Source organism: Sphaerodactylus townsendi, linkage group LG03 (genome assembly GCF_021028975.2).
Source record: "Sphaerodactylus townsendi isolate TG3544 linkage group LG03, MPM_Stown_v2.3, whole genome shotgun sequence".
Taxonomy (NCBI): Eukaryota; Metazoa; Chordata; class Lepidosauria; order Squamata; family Sphaerodactylidae; genus Sphaerodactylus; species Sphaerodactylus townsendi.
The window spans coordinates 124,332,709-124,350,006 of NC_059427.1; the positions used below are offsets into that span (position 1 = coordinate 124,332,709).

The 17,298-nt window shown below is 41.6% G+C and overlaps 1 protein-coding gene across 14 annotated transcripts in view; it reads right to left on the reverse strand.

Annotated features, from left to right (window-relative positions):
• Positions 1-17,298, reverse strand: part of SPAG9 (sperm associated antigen 9) — a 115,241-nt gene that overhangs the window by 72,367 nt on the left and 25,576 nt on the right. For 5 of the 14 annotated variants that reach the window (XM_048488223.1, XM_048488220.1, XM_048488218.1 and 2 more), the window contains exons 4-5: positions 8,493-8,587; positions 1,043-1,199 (exon numbers count right to left, since the gene is read on the reverse strand). In XM_048488223.1, the coding sequence (XP_048344180.1) occupies positions 1,043-1,199; positions 8,493-8,587 (252 nt within the window). Of the gene's footprint in view, positions 1-1,042; positions 1,200-7,627; positions 8,011-8,492; positions 8,588-17,298 lie in introns of those variants that run through there. The other 9 variants (XM_048488224.1, XM_048488221.1, XM_048488219.1 and 6 more) reach the window with 5 other exon arrangements.

A 17,298-nucleotide genomic window follows, 5' to 3' on the forward strand; every position in this document is an offset into this window, starting at 1 on the left:
ATTTAAATACTTCACAGTACTTTTCACCCCAGGATATTTCAGTATTTTCCTATGAAATGCCCCAGACAGAGCACAAAAGATATCCCTTCACCAGATGCTCCCAATTCACACTATCCAAAGAAAGAAGTAGTAGAATGTAAATGATCACTTCTTTTCAGTTTGGTTTGTGGACAATTTTCTTTAAAATAAATTTTTGCTGTCAAATCACAGGCAACTTATGGCAACCTCATAGGGTTTTAACGGCAAGAGACTTTCAGAGATGGTTTGCCTTTGCTTGTTGCTGCATAGAAACTGTAGCTATATAGTTGTCATATAACCCAAACAATTCAGTTGCTGTCATGATTCCAGTTTTGAGCTGTCTAAAAAATTTTAACACTGATAGAAATTGAGTCATCATTGATTTTAGTAAGCCATTCAAGAACTCCTAGGTGGGCATGTACAATTTAGAGGCAGAAAGGAGAATATCTTAAATATCTCTATACATACATGTTATCACCTTGATTATCAGGTCTACCTGAAAGGCACAACACAATTTGCATTCCCTTACAAGAAGGAAACTTCAGATTTTTTACACATTTTTTTAATTTTCGGCTTTTGATCTAAATCTGGACATCATTTTTAGCTTCTAACCTCATTTATTTTCTCAAGTTTTCTTCTCCTATGAAAGACCTCAATCACAACTCTGAACACGCTGATAAGCCAACAGAAAAATATAACCTTTTAGTCAATTAATAAAGGCAATAAATGCACAAATAAAAAGCTGTACACATCTAGGATGAAAAGAATGAAATGGTGTTCCCAGAAAGCTAGAAATCAAAGTTTGTGCTTCCCACAATACCAAGTGCCATCTCACTGCCATTTATCAAGACACAGAACACAAAAAACTCACCGTCCACTTACCTCGAAAGACTCATATGTAGAAGAGTAATAACTAAAGGCAGATATTGGGAATGTAGGTTATCAACTACCAACAATGCTACTGTAGAAAATATTGCCAAAAATTGTCCATGACTGGAAAATGCTCCCTAAAACACTAGCTCACCTTTAGGCTGGTGTGAGAGCGTGGTTGACTTAGTTCACGGAACTTCCAATTATCTGACCCAGGAGTTTCTGCTGCGCTTCTCTGAGTGTCAGGTGTAATAATTGCATCTCCTGGAGGTAGTGGAAAGAGGCCCAGTGATATAGGACGCTCCTTTCTGCTGGGGGAAAAAAATTGCATCAGTTTCTCATACTACATCTGGTTTTGAATCGTGGAAGTAGCAAGCACTGACAAACATTTTAAAAATTCAAATTTACTTAAGGTAGCAAAGCTGCTTTTTTATATGATTTACTTTAGACCGGCGATGTTGGATGGAACATTTTACAGTGCTTTGTTTTTCTGCAAAAAATTTCTACTTCTAAAGATTCATTGCTTCATAAAATTAACAATGAATTTATGCCAAGGCAAGGTTGGCCATTTCAAAGTGGTAATTAACATTCAGGCACTTATCCCTGTGAATTTGAGCGAGTACATACATGTTTCACTGATATGCAAACTGGGGGGGTGGAGGGGGTGGAAAGGGGGATGACACAATTTCAGATTATAATCCAAATTTTAAATATCAAACTATGATCTCATCTTTCTTTGCAGGGTAAAAAAAACCCAAAGCTGAAATAGATGTGTCTCCTCTCACATCATGGTAAAGGGACAGCGTAATCACCAACCTGATACGGAACTAAATAGTAGTACTAATGTTATGAAGAGTGACTGTGAAGTTGAGTGTCCCCATGACCTCCATGGATCAGAGTTAAATTCTGTTGACATTGATTACTTGGCAACTACCAGTATGTTCATAGCACATACCATACATAGTCCTTTGGGTGTGCTAAAATCAGTGTGTCAACAGTTTTCAGTCTTTTTCTTCAAGTTGAATAATTCAAGGAAATACAAATTATATTTCTCATACATGTTCACACATTTATCAATAAAAATAATTTCCATATAAAGCTTTTAATTTAGGTTTTTGTTGCTATTGGGACATAAAATCCGTACGGGGTACTTTTAAAACAGGTCAAAATAAACATACTAAATCAGATTATATACAATTGAGACCACTGTCACATTTTCCAAGTCTTGTTTTTCCAGAAAACTTACATCACTGGTTTAAACTGATCAAGCATACTCCTTTTGGAGGGAACTGGTTATAATATTTGGGTGCTGTGTGGTTTCCGGGCTGTATGGCCGTGTTCTAGCAGCATTCTCTCCTGACGTTTCGCCTGCATCTGTGGCTGGCATCTTCAGAGGATCTGATGTTGGGAAAGCAAGTGGAGTATATATCTGTTGGAGTGTCCAGGGTGGGTGGAGCCACCCACCCACCCTGGACACTCCAACAGATATATACTCCACTTGCTTTCCCAACATCAGATCCTCTGAAGATGCCAGCCACAGATGCAGGCGACACGTCAGGAGAGAATGCTGCTAGAACACGGCCATATAGCCCGGAAACCACACAGCACCCAAGTGATTCCGGCCGTGAAAGCCTTCGACAACTGGTTATAATAGTTTGTATTATGACAATGTTCACAATCAGCAGTTATGGCTATCCTGAAACAGCCTTTAGTGAGGGGCTTGTATGCTCTGCTCAGTGAAGCTTGCCACCTTCCTCCATTTCTGTGGCTCCTCTAGCAGAGGAGCTACTTCAGTTGAAGGAAGGCCTCAAACTTTGACAAGTTGACTGGTGGGGTCCCACCCACTATTTCTGATTAATACTAAAACCAAAAGGATTTCTGATGTCTGTTGAAGCAGCACTATCCCCCGGCTTATAAAGAGTAACTTGCTTACACAGCAGTGGGGTATACAACTTGATTCCTGGCAAACAGAAAGAAAATAAGAGAGTGGATTCTGTTTTAGGCTGTTGATGTGCTAGAAATGAGTTATACTGCATGGAAAAAACAGGTAGGCTAGTAAAGGTTTCTTGGCTAGTAACATATATGAGGTTGCACTGGACACAATGCATTAGGGTCAGCGGCATCACATCCTTGGTCAGTTCTGCACAAAATCGTTCCGAATTCTACCCCTCATCCCAACTGCAGTAGTTGTAATTTTTGCTTTCTCTTGACATAGGCGGATTCCGCACGGGTGGGGGGCAGCAGCGTCCCACCGGCATAAATGATGCCGGTGGAGCCTCGGGGCAGTTCACACGCTGAGGTGCGAGTGGCCCCAGAGCAGCCACTGCCCACGGAGCCGTCTCCATTCCCTTTCCTCACACTCACTTTCTCTCCTGACAGAGCCTCCCCATCCAGCCGAGCTCCGTCAGGAGAGAAGGTGAGTGTTGGAAAAACTGGAAGCACCATGGCAGAGAAACACTGTTTCCCAAATGCCTCACTCATCCAGCGAGGCAGGGAAACCCATGCTTCCTTCCCCCCAAAAAAGCACGGTGCTGCCTCACTGCAGAGGCAGAGGCCGTGCAAACCGCGTCCCTGGAAGTGTTTTTACCATTCCAGGGGCACTGCGCCTTACTGTCCTGCCATAGTGTTGCAACCGCCATAGTGTTGCAACCAGCTACAATCTGGGCTTTCCCTGGTTCTGCTGTGGTCTGGATTTCAGAAAGTGCATTTCTGCCTGTCCCTGCCCATATCTGGCATCATTATCCCTCCCCGTCCTGAGAGCCAGCCAGAATAACATCTTTTGGCCTCTCGGGGGTGGGGGATACTTGAGTTTTAATAAGTCGCCATCAGAGCTGAGTATTTTATAAATTATTTATCTGTTTTCACTCTACGGTGTTTTATTGTTGGTTTTAAATGTTGCATGGGGTAAAAATTTAATTAATAAATAAACAAGATGTTTTTATAGCATTTTAACAGAGATATCCCAATTAGAAGAAGAAGAAGAGTTTGGATTTATATCCCCCCTTTCTCTCCTGCAGAAGACTCAAAGGGGCTGACAACAAACACCCTGTGAGGTGGATGGGGCTGAGAGAGCTCCAAAAAACTGTGCCTATCCCAAGGTCACCCAGCTGGCATGTGTGGGAGTGTACAGGCTAATCTGAATTCCCCAGATAAGCCTCCACAACTCAAGCGGCAGAGCTGGGAATCAAACCCAGTTCCTCCAGATCAGAGTGCACCTGCTCTTAGCCACTGCTCTTAGCCACTACGCCACTGCTGCTTCCAATTAGCAATAATTATTCAATGGCAAAGTGTTCACCAGTGCTAAAGGGATAGTAAGTGGGAGAGGAAAGAACTAAGTGAATCTCCATGTGAAAGCACTGCTGTTGTCGTGCATGTAAGGAACTCACAGGATAAAGAGTTTGGATTTATATCCCCCCCCCTTTCTCTCCTGCAAGGAGACTCAAAGGGGCTTACAATCTCCTTGCCCTCCCCCCACACAACAAACACCCTGTGAGTTGGGTGGGGCTGAGAGAGCTCTGAAGAACTGTGACTAGCCCAAGGTCATCCAGCTGGTGTGTGTTGGAGTGCACAAGCTAATCTGGTTCCCCAGATAAGCCTCCACAGCTCAAGTGGCAGAGCAGGGAATCAAACCTGGTTCTCCAGATTAGAGTGTACCTGCTCTTAACCATTACACCATGTTGGATCGACCATATCAGAACAGTGAATCAATCCCATGCAGAATCCCATGTAACAACGTGTGGAGGTACCCTTGCCATCAAGGAATATGAAAATAGACACAAATAATTTGAAACTGAAACAAAGGAATTTGAAAATAGACACAAATAATGGTAAAGACTTAGACCAGCCTCCGTAAAAGAGGGGAGAAGAAACCTGAAATCACAGGATAAAGAAAAGTGAAACAGTGCAGAGCAAGAAATGTATAGACTCGGAGATGTCTGTAGGCATCATCCCCTGTGAGTACTCATGAAAGGATAATTATGAACCAGAGAACCACTCTGTAGCGTAGGAGGTTAAGAGCTCGTGTATCTGATCTGGAGGAACCGGGTTTGATTCCCAGCTCTGCCACCTGAGCTTTGGAGGCTTATCTGGGGAATTCAGATTAGCCTGTACACTCCCACACACGCCAGCTGGGTGACCTTGGGCTAGTCACAGCTTCTCGGAGCTCTCTCATCCACACCTACCTCACAGGATGTCTGTTGTGAGGGGAGAAGGGCAAGGAGATTGTAAGCCCCTTTGAGTCTCCTACAGGAGGGAAAGGGGGGATATAGTAGCTGAACATAGCCATTTGAGAAAAAGATAATCTTTCCCCTAAAAAGAAGGAGTGTAGAAAGAACAGTATCTGGATCACACTGAGTAAATTATTGCACACTCTCTATGCAAGAGCTACTTTGACTAGAAAGACATCCAGATTGAGTAGTGTATTAGCATATATTAGTATTTTTTTAAATATTTGCATGAACAAAATCTAGTTAAAATCACCTGTGAGACTGGAAATGCTACAGTTGAAAATATACCACTGATTAAATGCAAGGGCACACATAATTAATCCACTTAAGCGAAGGTTAATTGTGGACTACTAAAATGATACAGATGTGGAGCTCTGCAGCCAAATTCTTTATACTTTAGAAAAACCTGTATAAACTGTAATATAAACCCTTTAAAACAAACATTTCTTGCATATTATCCATAGTACCTTTAACTTTTTAAAAGTTCCAAGTATTAAAAGTTTACTAGATGGATCCTTGTAAATCATTTTTGTGAACAGATGTTAACTCATAGAGAAATTACTTGACTTTATGCTTTAAATTTGCCTAAATTTAAATTAGATTTAGTTTTTATATTTCCTTGGCGAATGGCGACCCTGAAGTTACATCACTACTGATCATTTCTCAAAGCCCCTGGGTAATAATAGAAACTATACTCTGTTCCACAAAGATGATCAGGGAGTTGTATATTCATCTGCCACATGCCGGACCTTCTTTGTTGCAGAATGCTCCACCTGGGTCCTAGTGCCCACCTAACCCTGCTCCCCAACCCCCATTTGAAAGCAAAAATACATTTTTGGATTTCAGTTTAATTATATAAAATTATACAACACTAGCACCCAACTCAGTTACACGCCTTAACTCCTGGCTGACCTTCCTCACTCGCCACGACGATGGTGCCTGCCCGCCCACAGTGAGTCTGGTCTCCCTGCAGGGCCTGCTGGGAAAGAGCAGCAGGTTACACTCCTCCCTTATCCAGATCCTGTTTGCTGATTGTGAGCAGCTGCCAGACAGACCCACAACCCAGCCGCACTGGAGAAGGGGGCCTGCCTGTCTGCTCGCCCTTGCAACTTTGTTGATGATTGCGGAATAGCCCAGGGATAGCCCTTTGCAAATTGGATTTAAAATAATACCAAGGAGAGTTCTCTCCAGAGGTAGATATGCCTGCTCCTGCTCTGTTGGCCATTTTACCAAGAAAAAGTATGACGCTGTTTTAAAGAGGTGAGTATTGGTGATAGTCATTTAAAGAACTATACATGCTTTTGCATCAAAGCACAATGTTCAATAATACACAAAATGATGGTTTTGAAAAGACAGTATGTAAAAATTACAATTCTCGTATTCATTTGGGACTATATTCTAATGTGGAAGCATGCAATTTTCTTGACCACTGCTCCTCAACTGACCGTATTATCATCTTTTTGTGGAACAGAGTTCAGTATAGGGACCAACAGGATAACCCCATACTATGGCTCCTCCCCATTCCAACATTAATTCAAGAACCTGGTCTTTGAAGTAGGGCAAACATCAAAAATGCCTATTTAGCCCATTAAATAAACTTTTGAGGGTATGCAACTTGTTTCGTCTTACTCAGCAAGGGACCAAAATTTAAAAGGGCCTGCTCAGGTGCTCCCAGTTTCATAATTCACTATGAAAAAAAATTAATTCTCAGGAGTCTTTACAAACTATAAAAGTGGCACTCTGTTTAAAGAACATATGCAAACTCTGCCTGAATATATTATGCAATGCTTAATCTGCCAGTACTTCAAAGGTTAAGTTTTAAAGTTTTAGAACGTAACATAAGTTCTCAGAAAGCCATATTACAATTCCAGCCACAGTTCTGCTGCTGGGCTCTTACAATGAAAACAAACAGAATACAAAAGCAAGGAAAAGAGCTTTAGTTTAACAGAGGTATTTAAATCCATCTTTTCACACTTCAATACTTAAAATGGCCTCATATCATTGAGGTAAATTTACAATAAGATTCCCCCCACCCAAAGGGCAATTATAATATTTTGCCTTTGAGAGGTTACTCAGTATCAAATTCTGCAGAATGCTCTGGAGAAAAAAAAGAGAGACAATAAATGAAAGGCCTCTGCGACCACAGTAGCAGCCAAACTGTCCAGTATTAGTCAAGCACCTGACAACACAGTGAATGCAAAGCTTTATCCACAATGTTTTCACACAGCATTTTGTGCAGTTTACAAGGTACATTAATGAAAGGGTTCTATTCTATTTCTGTTCTGAAAAACACAACTGACTTTGTTGCAAACTCAAATAAAACACAAAGAAAATGACATTTTAAAATTTTCAATGGACAGTTCTCGGATTCACACAGCATACGGAGGACCAGTTTAAATAAAGATCTGGGATCAGCACTGAGGGGATCACGAACCCACTACCTCCTCTCCCGAGAAGAGAGAAATAGCAGGGAACAAAGAACACAGCCGGCAGAGGTTCGGCAGCCCAAGTACCTGAGAATCCTTGGTAAGTTCTGCGTCAGAGCTGGCACGCCAGTGGAGATAGAAAAGTGCACAAGCAGCAAAACAGAAAGAGACACTAAAATAGCTGAATTAATGACCACCGCCCCGCCAACGAAGCCAAACACAAATAGCAGCATGCATCCAGGACTCATGGCGCTGCGCTGGCATGGTGAAATGCAGGAACCAAGGCTACACGGGGGACAAGGGAGTATCTTTGTAGTGAGAGTCTGTCATTCAGCCGCTGCCACAAAAACAATGCCATCGGCAGCAGCTTTCCAATCTTTTCCGCAGCAGCTCCGGAGCCAATGACATCACCTCGTTCTCCTCCCCCCCACAGAGCTGCTTCTCCTCTCCCTAGCATCTATGCAGCAACCTACAGATGGAAGCAAGCTGGAGAGCTGCTTTCTCCTCCCCACCCATTCAAAGCTTTATCGCTCCGGTTCATTGGATGGGGAGGTCTGGCAGCTACATAAAACGTAGTCACAAAGCTCTCTTAGAGAAGCTGTCTCAGGAACATGTGGACAAAAGTACAAATCATGCAAATGTAATGCAATTATGTCAGGTCCCTTCGAGGATTTGTTTGGGAGACAAAAGGAGAAAACCTGCCTAACCAGAGCTGTAAGAAGATACGCTTAAACTCAAAGCAGAGCAGATAATTGCAGCCAGGCCTCCCACTTGTCTCAACAGCAGGACCATTTCCAACCCCACCCCAGGTTTCTACATTGCTCCTCTCACACATTCCACCCATCCATAAAGTTGTTCTGATTTAACCAGGCATCATTGAAAACAATTCCACGCAAAGCCTTGAGGACACAAACAAACAGATTAAGGCCAGTGAAAAGTCAGTGAGGCTTACCTAATTCTACTGTGCATGATGGGCTCTAGTTGATCACCCCCGGTCAGTTGGTGAAGCTTGGCTCTTTCCAAGTGCTCCATATAATTATGAATCATCTGTTATCAAATGGAAATATATAAAGGTAAGAATCGGTTTTTAAAATTGCCCCATATCTGTTCCACCAGATTAGGAAAGAAACATGTGCTTTGTTCATCTCCCCCTGCCCAATAAAATAATTTGGTACTAGTAGCACTCCATGGATAGAGTAACAAGCTGAAGTTAGTTCATTAAATGAACTGGTAAAGTATAATTTTTTTAACCATTAAATATTTGTGCAGTGTTCCAATGTTAGGCTGATTTTTCTGTTTCAATATATAGACCTCAGCCACTTAACTAGCCTTCAGAGACAAATCACTTATCATTGATGCAGCCTTCGTGACTTCAAAGACATTAAACCAGCATGAGCACTAACAGTTACCCTGAATGAACGATCCCCAAACACAAACAGCACATTAAAAACACAAATAGTGTATAATCCATGTGCAATTAACAGAACCAGCAAATATCTTGTGAATGAGTGGAAGAGAGATTGTGCAGCAAGATGAGAAAGACACAAAATCACCACGAACTTGTGGGCACAGAGACCCTGACACCAATCCCTTGTTTACATCTGTATTTTAGCTATCATTTAGAATACACATGACACCAGAAATGCAAACTTTAGTGCATATATTCACAAACATAACTTTGGTATTAAGCAATTTTTAGAATAATTTCTTAAATAATTAAATCCACAATATAAGCATTTGGTAAATGTCTGAGAACTGAACAAAGAAGAATCAACATTTAAATAGACCTTAAACTCTCAAAATAATATCTGGGAATAAGGGGAGAAATTACAGGTTTTTCTATAATACAATTTATATTTCTAAAAATGAAATATTTTAGTTTTCATAGTAGTTCTTGATAAATATTTACATTGTAGCCTGATCCAACTAAAATAAGTCGTTCACAGATGCTTGGAGGAAGGGGAAGGATAGATAAAACAAAACTATGTTCATTAGTAGAAATGTTCTAACTACATGGGTGCTGTGTGGTTTCCGGGCTGTATGGCCGTGTTCTAGCAGCATTCTCTCCTGACAGCCCGGAAACCACACATTCTCTCCATACAGCCCGGAAACCACACAGCACCCAAGTGATTCCAGCCGTGAAAGCCTTCGACAATACGTTCTAACTACAATTTTTTAATCAGTGTTTATGGCTCAGATAGAAACCAGAGTATGTATGCATAAATACTGCACATATTAAATTAATGTGGTATTGCAAGCAACATTTTTATTCTCAAATTTAACTCAAAATTAAACTCAAAATTCTCAAAATTAAACTCAAAATTAAACAAAATGGGCACTTAAAAGAAAAAGAATACAGCAGTGAGATATTATTGCAAAGTTGAGTTGTCCCACATATACTGCAGGAACCCCAAGAAGGTACAGGTGGCTCTAACATGATCATTTTTGTACCGGGTTTGAAATACAGCAGTATCTAATAGTACAATTCTATGCACTGTTACTACTGTCTAAGCCAGTTGTTCTCAACCTTCCTAATGCCGCGACCCTTTAATACAGTTCCTCATGTTGTAGTGACCCCCAACCCTAAAATTTATCCATTTTACAGATGGAGAACACTGATGCAGAGAGTCTTAGGTGATCCCTGTGAAAGGGTCGTTCGACCCCCCAAAGGGGTCCCAACCCCTAGGTTGAGAACCACTGGTCTAAGCCCAGTGAAATGAACGGGCTTAGACTACATGAACTCTCCTTACGTTTGCACTGTTAATTGCATTCATTCTTAACTCTGCAACACTCATCACAGACACACTTAATGTCTGACCCTGTGTTATAACCTGGGGAATTTGTGCCTGGATCTCCTTGAATTCACTGAAGTTGTAAAATAGACCGAGATTCACAAAGGGTCAAGACAGACATAAACTTGGTATTGTGATGGGCAAGTGTTTTTTTTACCTACAGAGGGCATATCAACATAAGAGCATGCACAAATCAGCCTCACTTGCCCATGTTTCACTTAATACCAATGACATAAATGAATGTCATCCCTTGCTACACCTGAAAGCAAAGTGGGACAAAAGGACTGTGTTATAAGAGCTAATTTTATTCCCAATGAAATCAAGCACCCGAGTGCCACCGCTGCCCAAATTACAGGTTTCCGAGTGTCATCAGACTGGACAGAATGTTTCCAAGCCAGTTCTGTAGGTGACATATGTGGCATGGCACATTTGTCATGACCTAAGGTGAGGCTCTCTTACCTGGGGTGTAGGGACAAAGAATGCTGGAAATGCCCAAAGAACAACGGGGTAAGGAATCACTAGCAGTAGAAACAAAATTTACAGTGGAATCCAGAGAGGGGCGGCAGAAACTGCTCAGGGGATGGTGGGATTCCCAGGCAGAGGTTGCATCACAGTCCAAACTCATTCAGACCCCCACAGTGTGCCCAGAAAAAGGAACTGAAGTTAGGGTGCTCTGCCGTTAGGGAAGTGCACAAGAACACTTAATGGCAAGAGCGCCAGAGAAGAGCTTGAGATCGTTCCGTTCCTGGTTCTGCACATGCACAGTCCCAACGTGGGTCTGCACAGAAGCCACAATGATAAAGGGAGTTTTTTTTCTCAGATGAGCCAAGTTTTGCAGCAACCTCTGGATGACTGCGTACCATCTGACAAGACCTGGCTACTTGCTGCTGTTAAACAGCAGCCACCTTATGAAAGCCAGGAGTGTTAGAACTTCCAAGTAGGGTCTGAGAGATCCTGGTTCAAACCACCAGTCTGCCATTAGGTCATTAGGTATTGTCATGCCAGTCACATACTTTCAGCCTACCCTACCTTACAGGGTTGTTGTGAAGATAAAAGTAGGAGAGGAGAATGACTTAAGCTACTTTGGTCCCCACTGTGGAGAAAAGTGGGATATAAATGAAGTAAATAAATATCAACGGTAGCTGAAAATGGAAATCAGATAAAAGATATGTTGGGGAAATGCTGAGAGAATGAGGAGGTTAAATGGGAGAGGATATGGAAGTTGCCGGGAGGAAGGAGAGGAGAAATAATGTGAGGAGGGGGGTACAGGGACAATGAGATGTCCCCCATAAGCCATTGAGGGTTCCCTGCCATGCAACAGGGTCATCAACATAAGGCATCAAACACGTAACTATGCTATAGTTTTCCCGGGTGAAGACTCCTCAGGGGTGGAGGAAAATGTGAAGACGGAGGAACAGATAAAGATAGGTTTGATGAGAAGGAGATAAGAAAGCAGGAAAAGAGGAGAAGACTGTGAAGGCTTTTCAGGGAAGGAAAAGAGGAAATAGTGAGATAGGGGAAATGAGATGCACCCCACAAGTTCTTGCGAGTTCCCACGTGTCTTAATATTTTCTTTTTTAGTGTTGTTATGAGTTGCATTATAAAGGCTGACTCTTGCCCTAAGTGTACGAGGTTGTTCACACTTCCAGCCTTGATGCAGGGCAAGAAGAGGCATTTAAAAATTACATGTCTAAAGAACTTTGATACTCTTTGATGAAGTTGCTAGTCAATTCCTTAAAACAGCACAGAGACAGAAGAGTCTTAAGAACTGCACCATCTTCTAAGCCCTTGTGTGGCTAAACATCACCAACATTGAAAACAAAATCTCTCAATGGTTGGCATTTTTATGTAATTCGCTTAGCAGCTGAACTAATAAAACAAGCGTCTCTGCCATCTGGGGCGAGATGGGTGACACCCCAAGAAAGGGCCTTTATTGACCTGCCATCAAACCTTCAGAACTTTCTCCCCAGGGAGATTCATCCGCCCCCCCCTCTATCATTGTCTTCCATCCGCAGGCAAAGATTTTTTTACCCTCCATTCCCTGCTTGTAAGTATTTTATTAGTTTTATGTACTTCATGTGTATTTGCATTTTAAATGCTTCTTAATGTCTGAAATATTTTAACATTTTAATGTTGGCACCTTGCGGAACCTCAGTTGGATAGAAAGATGTAAAAATGTTTTCAATTAAATATATATATACACACACACACACACATTTCTGGGTTTAACCTACTGATAGCAGGGCACCTCAGCAGGTTACACTGTGGGCATTCAATATGCCAAAAGATTGCTTTTCCAGCCCTCAGGGCCGTTTAAACTCTAAGCCACAATATAAGGTAGTTCAATATTATCAGTATCAAAATGAAACCCAATAAACCATGCTTTTCTTCAACAATAACTGAGCTGAATTAATGCTCAAGCAAAACAGTTTTCTGATGTCACAAGTGTTATGCAATTCAAAGGAACAGACTTTAGTTTGCCAATATCCTGTTTGTTTGTTTGCATTGTATGCTAAGGAGCCCCATAGCATAGTAAGCTGTATCAAGTTCTGCTCACGTCCTGAGATCCCAACAGAAGCTGATTTCCAGTAGCCAGCTCAAGGTTGACTCAGCCTTCCAAGCTCGCTGGGGGTAAAGTGCAGATGACTTGAGGAAAGCAATGGCAAACCACCCATAAATAAGGTCTGCCTAGTAAACCTCATGACATGATGTGACTCCGTGGCTCAGTAATGACTCAGTGCTTGCACAGGGGGACTACCTTTCACCTTTAAGGGGAAGTAGGTAGGCTCACAACAATCCTCCCTGTTAAGGACTACAAAATAGGTTTATTACAAAAATAATAATCAGTAAACCACAAACAAGGTCAAAGCTAAACGAAATAAGCAAGGGGAGGTTAATAAAGAACTGAACATGGAGGAGGTGATATGCCTTGCTTTCAGTGTGCTACTGCTACAGCCTCGCGTAAACCAATCTCTCCAGCTCTCTCTGAGTTTTCTCCACACAGCTTCAACAGATTCTCACCAACTTTCAGTTCCCACAGTCAAGTTGAAAAGATTTACAAAGCTAAATGTGAATGTATTCACTCCTTTTATTTTATTTATTCTTATTTGGTTTCATTTAGTATTTCACCTTTTCCTGCCTTAAAACGAGGTTCATGGAGACTAACAACATTCAAATAACACCATTTAAAATACATATAGCAATAAAATTCAACAAAAGTCAAGTAAAATTCATATAACATTGATATGATGCCAAAGATTTACTAAATTAAATGCAATACTGCCTATTGGGGAAGACTTAAAATTATATCTAGCATCTGTCAATCAATCCTGCCCATCCCATATTCCTTTTTAAATTATATCAGAGGGAAGGGAGGGGTAGGGGACGGGTGAATTTGGGAGGCCAGCTGGCTGGAAAGCCGTTGCTGCCTCAACCATAGGCCCAGTGGAACATCTCTGTCTTACAAGCCCTGCTGAACTGAACTAGGTCCCACAACCCCCTGGTCTTAGGTGACAGAGAAGGTTCCACCAAGATGAGGCCAGAGAGGAAAACGCTAGCTGGCCGTTCTTGGGGCCAGGGACCACCAAGAGGTTACTTTCAAAGGAAAATACTGCCCTCCAGGATGATATGGGAAGATGAAGTCCCCTGGATATGATGTTCCCAGACCACTCAAGGCCTTAAAGGTTTACAGCAAAATCTTGAACATGATCCAGAATTCAACTGGTAACCAGTGAGCTGCCAAGATACAGGTCAAATATGTGCTCTTATTGGAGTCCCAGTAAAGACCCTCGCCACTGCATTCTGGACTAGTTGAAGTTTCTGGAGCAGTCTCAAGGGCAGGCTAGCATAAAGCTAGTCCAGCCAGGAGGTGACCTTACTTTCTGTCAAAAATCCAGAATTTGTATCAGTATTATGTGCAATTTGTTCATCATTGTCACTCTATATCAGGGACCTACTAGGGTCTTTATCAGTTCCCTTTCAGCATGGCCACCACACAAGGCCATCAGCCTGATGGGAATTCAGCATGGCCAATTGGCCATGCTGAAAGGGGCTGATGGGAATTGTAGTTCCTGAACATCTGGAGAGCCGCAGGTTCCCTACCCCTGCTCTATATGGATTGTACCAGAATCAGCTTGGCCTTGTGGGAATGATCCCAACTTCCAAAACTGGACTTGGTCACACAAAATAGCCACATGTAAGAAATAATCCTCTCCTCCAATTCCCATGTTTCATTCCTCTCCTGGCAGATGACCTAGCCTTTAATACTTGGTCTGGCTATATTATTTAAATGTTGATCTATCCAGCCTAATGAAGAGACCTAGTAAGCTCAAAAGCTTGCACAGTGTTTGTGTCAATTTGGTTGATCCTCTCAATACGTTCCCAAAAGAGAACTTCATTCTGTGAACAACAACCTATTGGTGATCCCTTGCCTGAAAAGTATCCAGCTGTTCTCAGCTAGGGCCAGAGCCTTTCCTGCATGGATTAATATGCTATACAACTGTTCTATTTCAGCCAAAAGATGGAACTGTCAACAGAATGAAAGCAGACCTGAGCAAATGTCTTCCCCTCGTAGGGGAATAAGATTTTAATCTTGGTCCTAATGAAAGGTACACTGCAATATGGTTTTGTTTTTTAAAAGTAAATAAGCCCAGGAAATTGGGGGGTGGGGGGGATAGTTCAGAGAGCAGAGGAAGCTGTTACCTTTCTGTGCAGTGATGCCATCTGTGGTAGTTTATAAGGTTCTGGGATGTGAAGATCCAGGAGGACGTAACACTAACCAGAATGTTAGAAGGTCCAGAATGGGTCACTTGGCAAGGGTACCAACCAGAAATCCAGGTATCATTCCAAGCAATAAATCCAAGGTAAAAGGAATAGCATGTATAGCAGGACAGAGAGAAAACAAGGAAACCTAATTCCTCAGAGACACAATTTCAAGGCTCCATATGAGTTGGAACAATAAGGGCAGCTCTTGTTCCAGTGATTAGTAACAACAGAAACCAAGTTTGAATTATGTGGGGTTTGAAGCAGGTGGAATAATCTGAAGGAAGTCTCTGGTTGGGGGAGGAGGGTCAGGTACAGGAGATACATATTTGGGAGGCATTCTCAAAGCCAATGTCTTTCCCAATAAGGCCAGCCGGATCAAGGAAGAATAAAGGAATAATCACAATAACCTTCTTGAACTACATGTCTGAGAATCTCCTGAAATGTTTCTGTTTAACTAGGTTGGAACTGCACAACAAGGCACAGAGTTGTGACTGAGCTGAAACATTCTAGAATAGCAGTGACAGAGCTAATTAATGCTTAATTGATTCACAGAAGTCTTTCTGTGCTAAGGCTGGACTTGCTGGTCACTTTACTCCATAAATGAAATTCAACCAAATAGATGTGCTCTGCAGATGTCGTTCTCCTGGCCTACTTCTCTCTCTCTGTATTGGCATATGTGAGGGAGAATCACCTAATTATTTAGGTAGCCATTTCGACAAGGTCAAGCAAGACATTTTAAAGACAGATCAGTTTTTCACAGACAAAACCGGGACGGAAGCTCCAGGACAGAGACATGGCAACAACAACTGGTTCATAGCACTTAATAACGTACTGCCAAAAATAATTGGGAACATTTAGGTTCTTTGTTCATAAATCAAGGTATTTGTATTCAGAAATATGGACAAACTTCATGTTAGATACTGGAATGCTTCTGACCACACACATACAGAAAAAACATCAACTAGGGCACAGCCATAAGGATCTGCAGTAAGATGTCAAGATGTGCCACTTCAGATCAGTTTTAGTTATTCCAGACATATCTGGGACAGCTGCATTTAGATTTCTGGAAGAATAAAGATGACCGAGCCATTCATCAGAGGATTGCAACATTCCTACACAAAGTTTCTGAATGAAACTACATAAAATCTCTTGTATTTTATACTGGGCAACTACTTATATTTTACTATGAATACTACCCACATCAATTTGTTCCAGACAACAGGAGAGAAATACGAGTAATAAGGTGCTCGTGGTGTGCGTGTAAAACAATGCCTTCTTAATGGATGTCTACATGATGTTTCTCCTGGACCTTGAAAAGGGTCCATCCTTCCCTGAAGATAATTCTGCCAGACTCTTATATGACTTGGGGGGGCGGGGGGGTGAGTGTACTTTCTGCACAGCAGGAACAAAGATGACACATATTTGCATGTCATTCTCCTCAGATGCAGCAACACATAACTGGAGCTCCTAAGATATCTGTCTCCTTGCCACCTCAACATTATGTGCCATTCAATACTTTGGAACTTATTTTCATCTAACAAGAACTGAAAGGTCTTAACAGATTTTTTAAAAGAAATTAAAATATTGGAAGGCCTTTTCATTACCAGTGGCCCTATTTTAGTTGTGCAAAAATATGAGAAATAAGATGGTGACCAATAATTTTACCTCAGTAACTGATTAAAACTTAGCATTGCAAAACGTATTTTACGTTCTGCCAGAAAGATCACCATAACTGCTCCAATTAACATAATCACAGTATTTATTATTGTCCAAACTCCTTTAACAATGTAATGTTATATAACAATGTAATGCATTGTATTTTAACATCAAAACAACCAGACTTCCTCCTCCTCACGAATACTCTCATTTCATAAGCAATCCCTTGTATATACCTGATGTAACTTAACCCTGACCACACTACTCCCCCCACAAACATTCATATAATCTCTCTCTGGGAAAAAAGCCAGTGAACAAGGAACCAACAAGTTCACTAAACAACTTTATTCTTCTGCATCCGTCTAAAAGTGGCTCTCAAGGTATGCAGAACTCAGAAGTGGAGGGTATCTGAGGGAATATCTGCTGCAATTTCTCCCTACCCTGTTACAAAAGCTTTTCTACAGAGCTAGAATTACACAAGAATGGGAGAGGCAGTTTCTGTTACTAAGGAGGGGTAGAAAACCTGCTTTGATCCTAAAGGGTCCA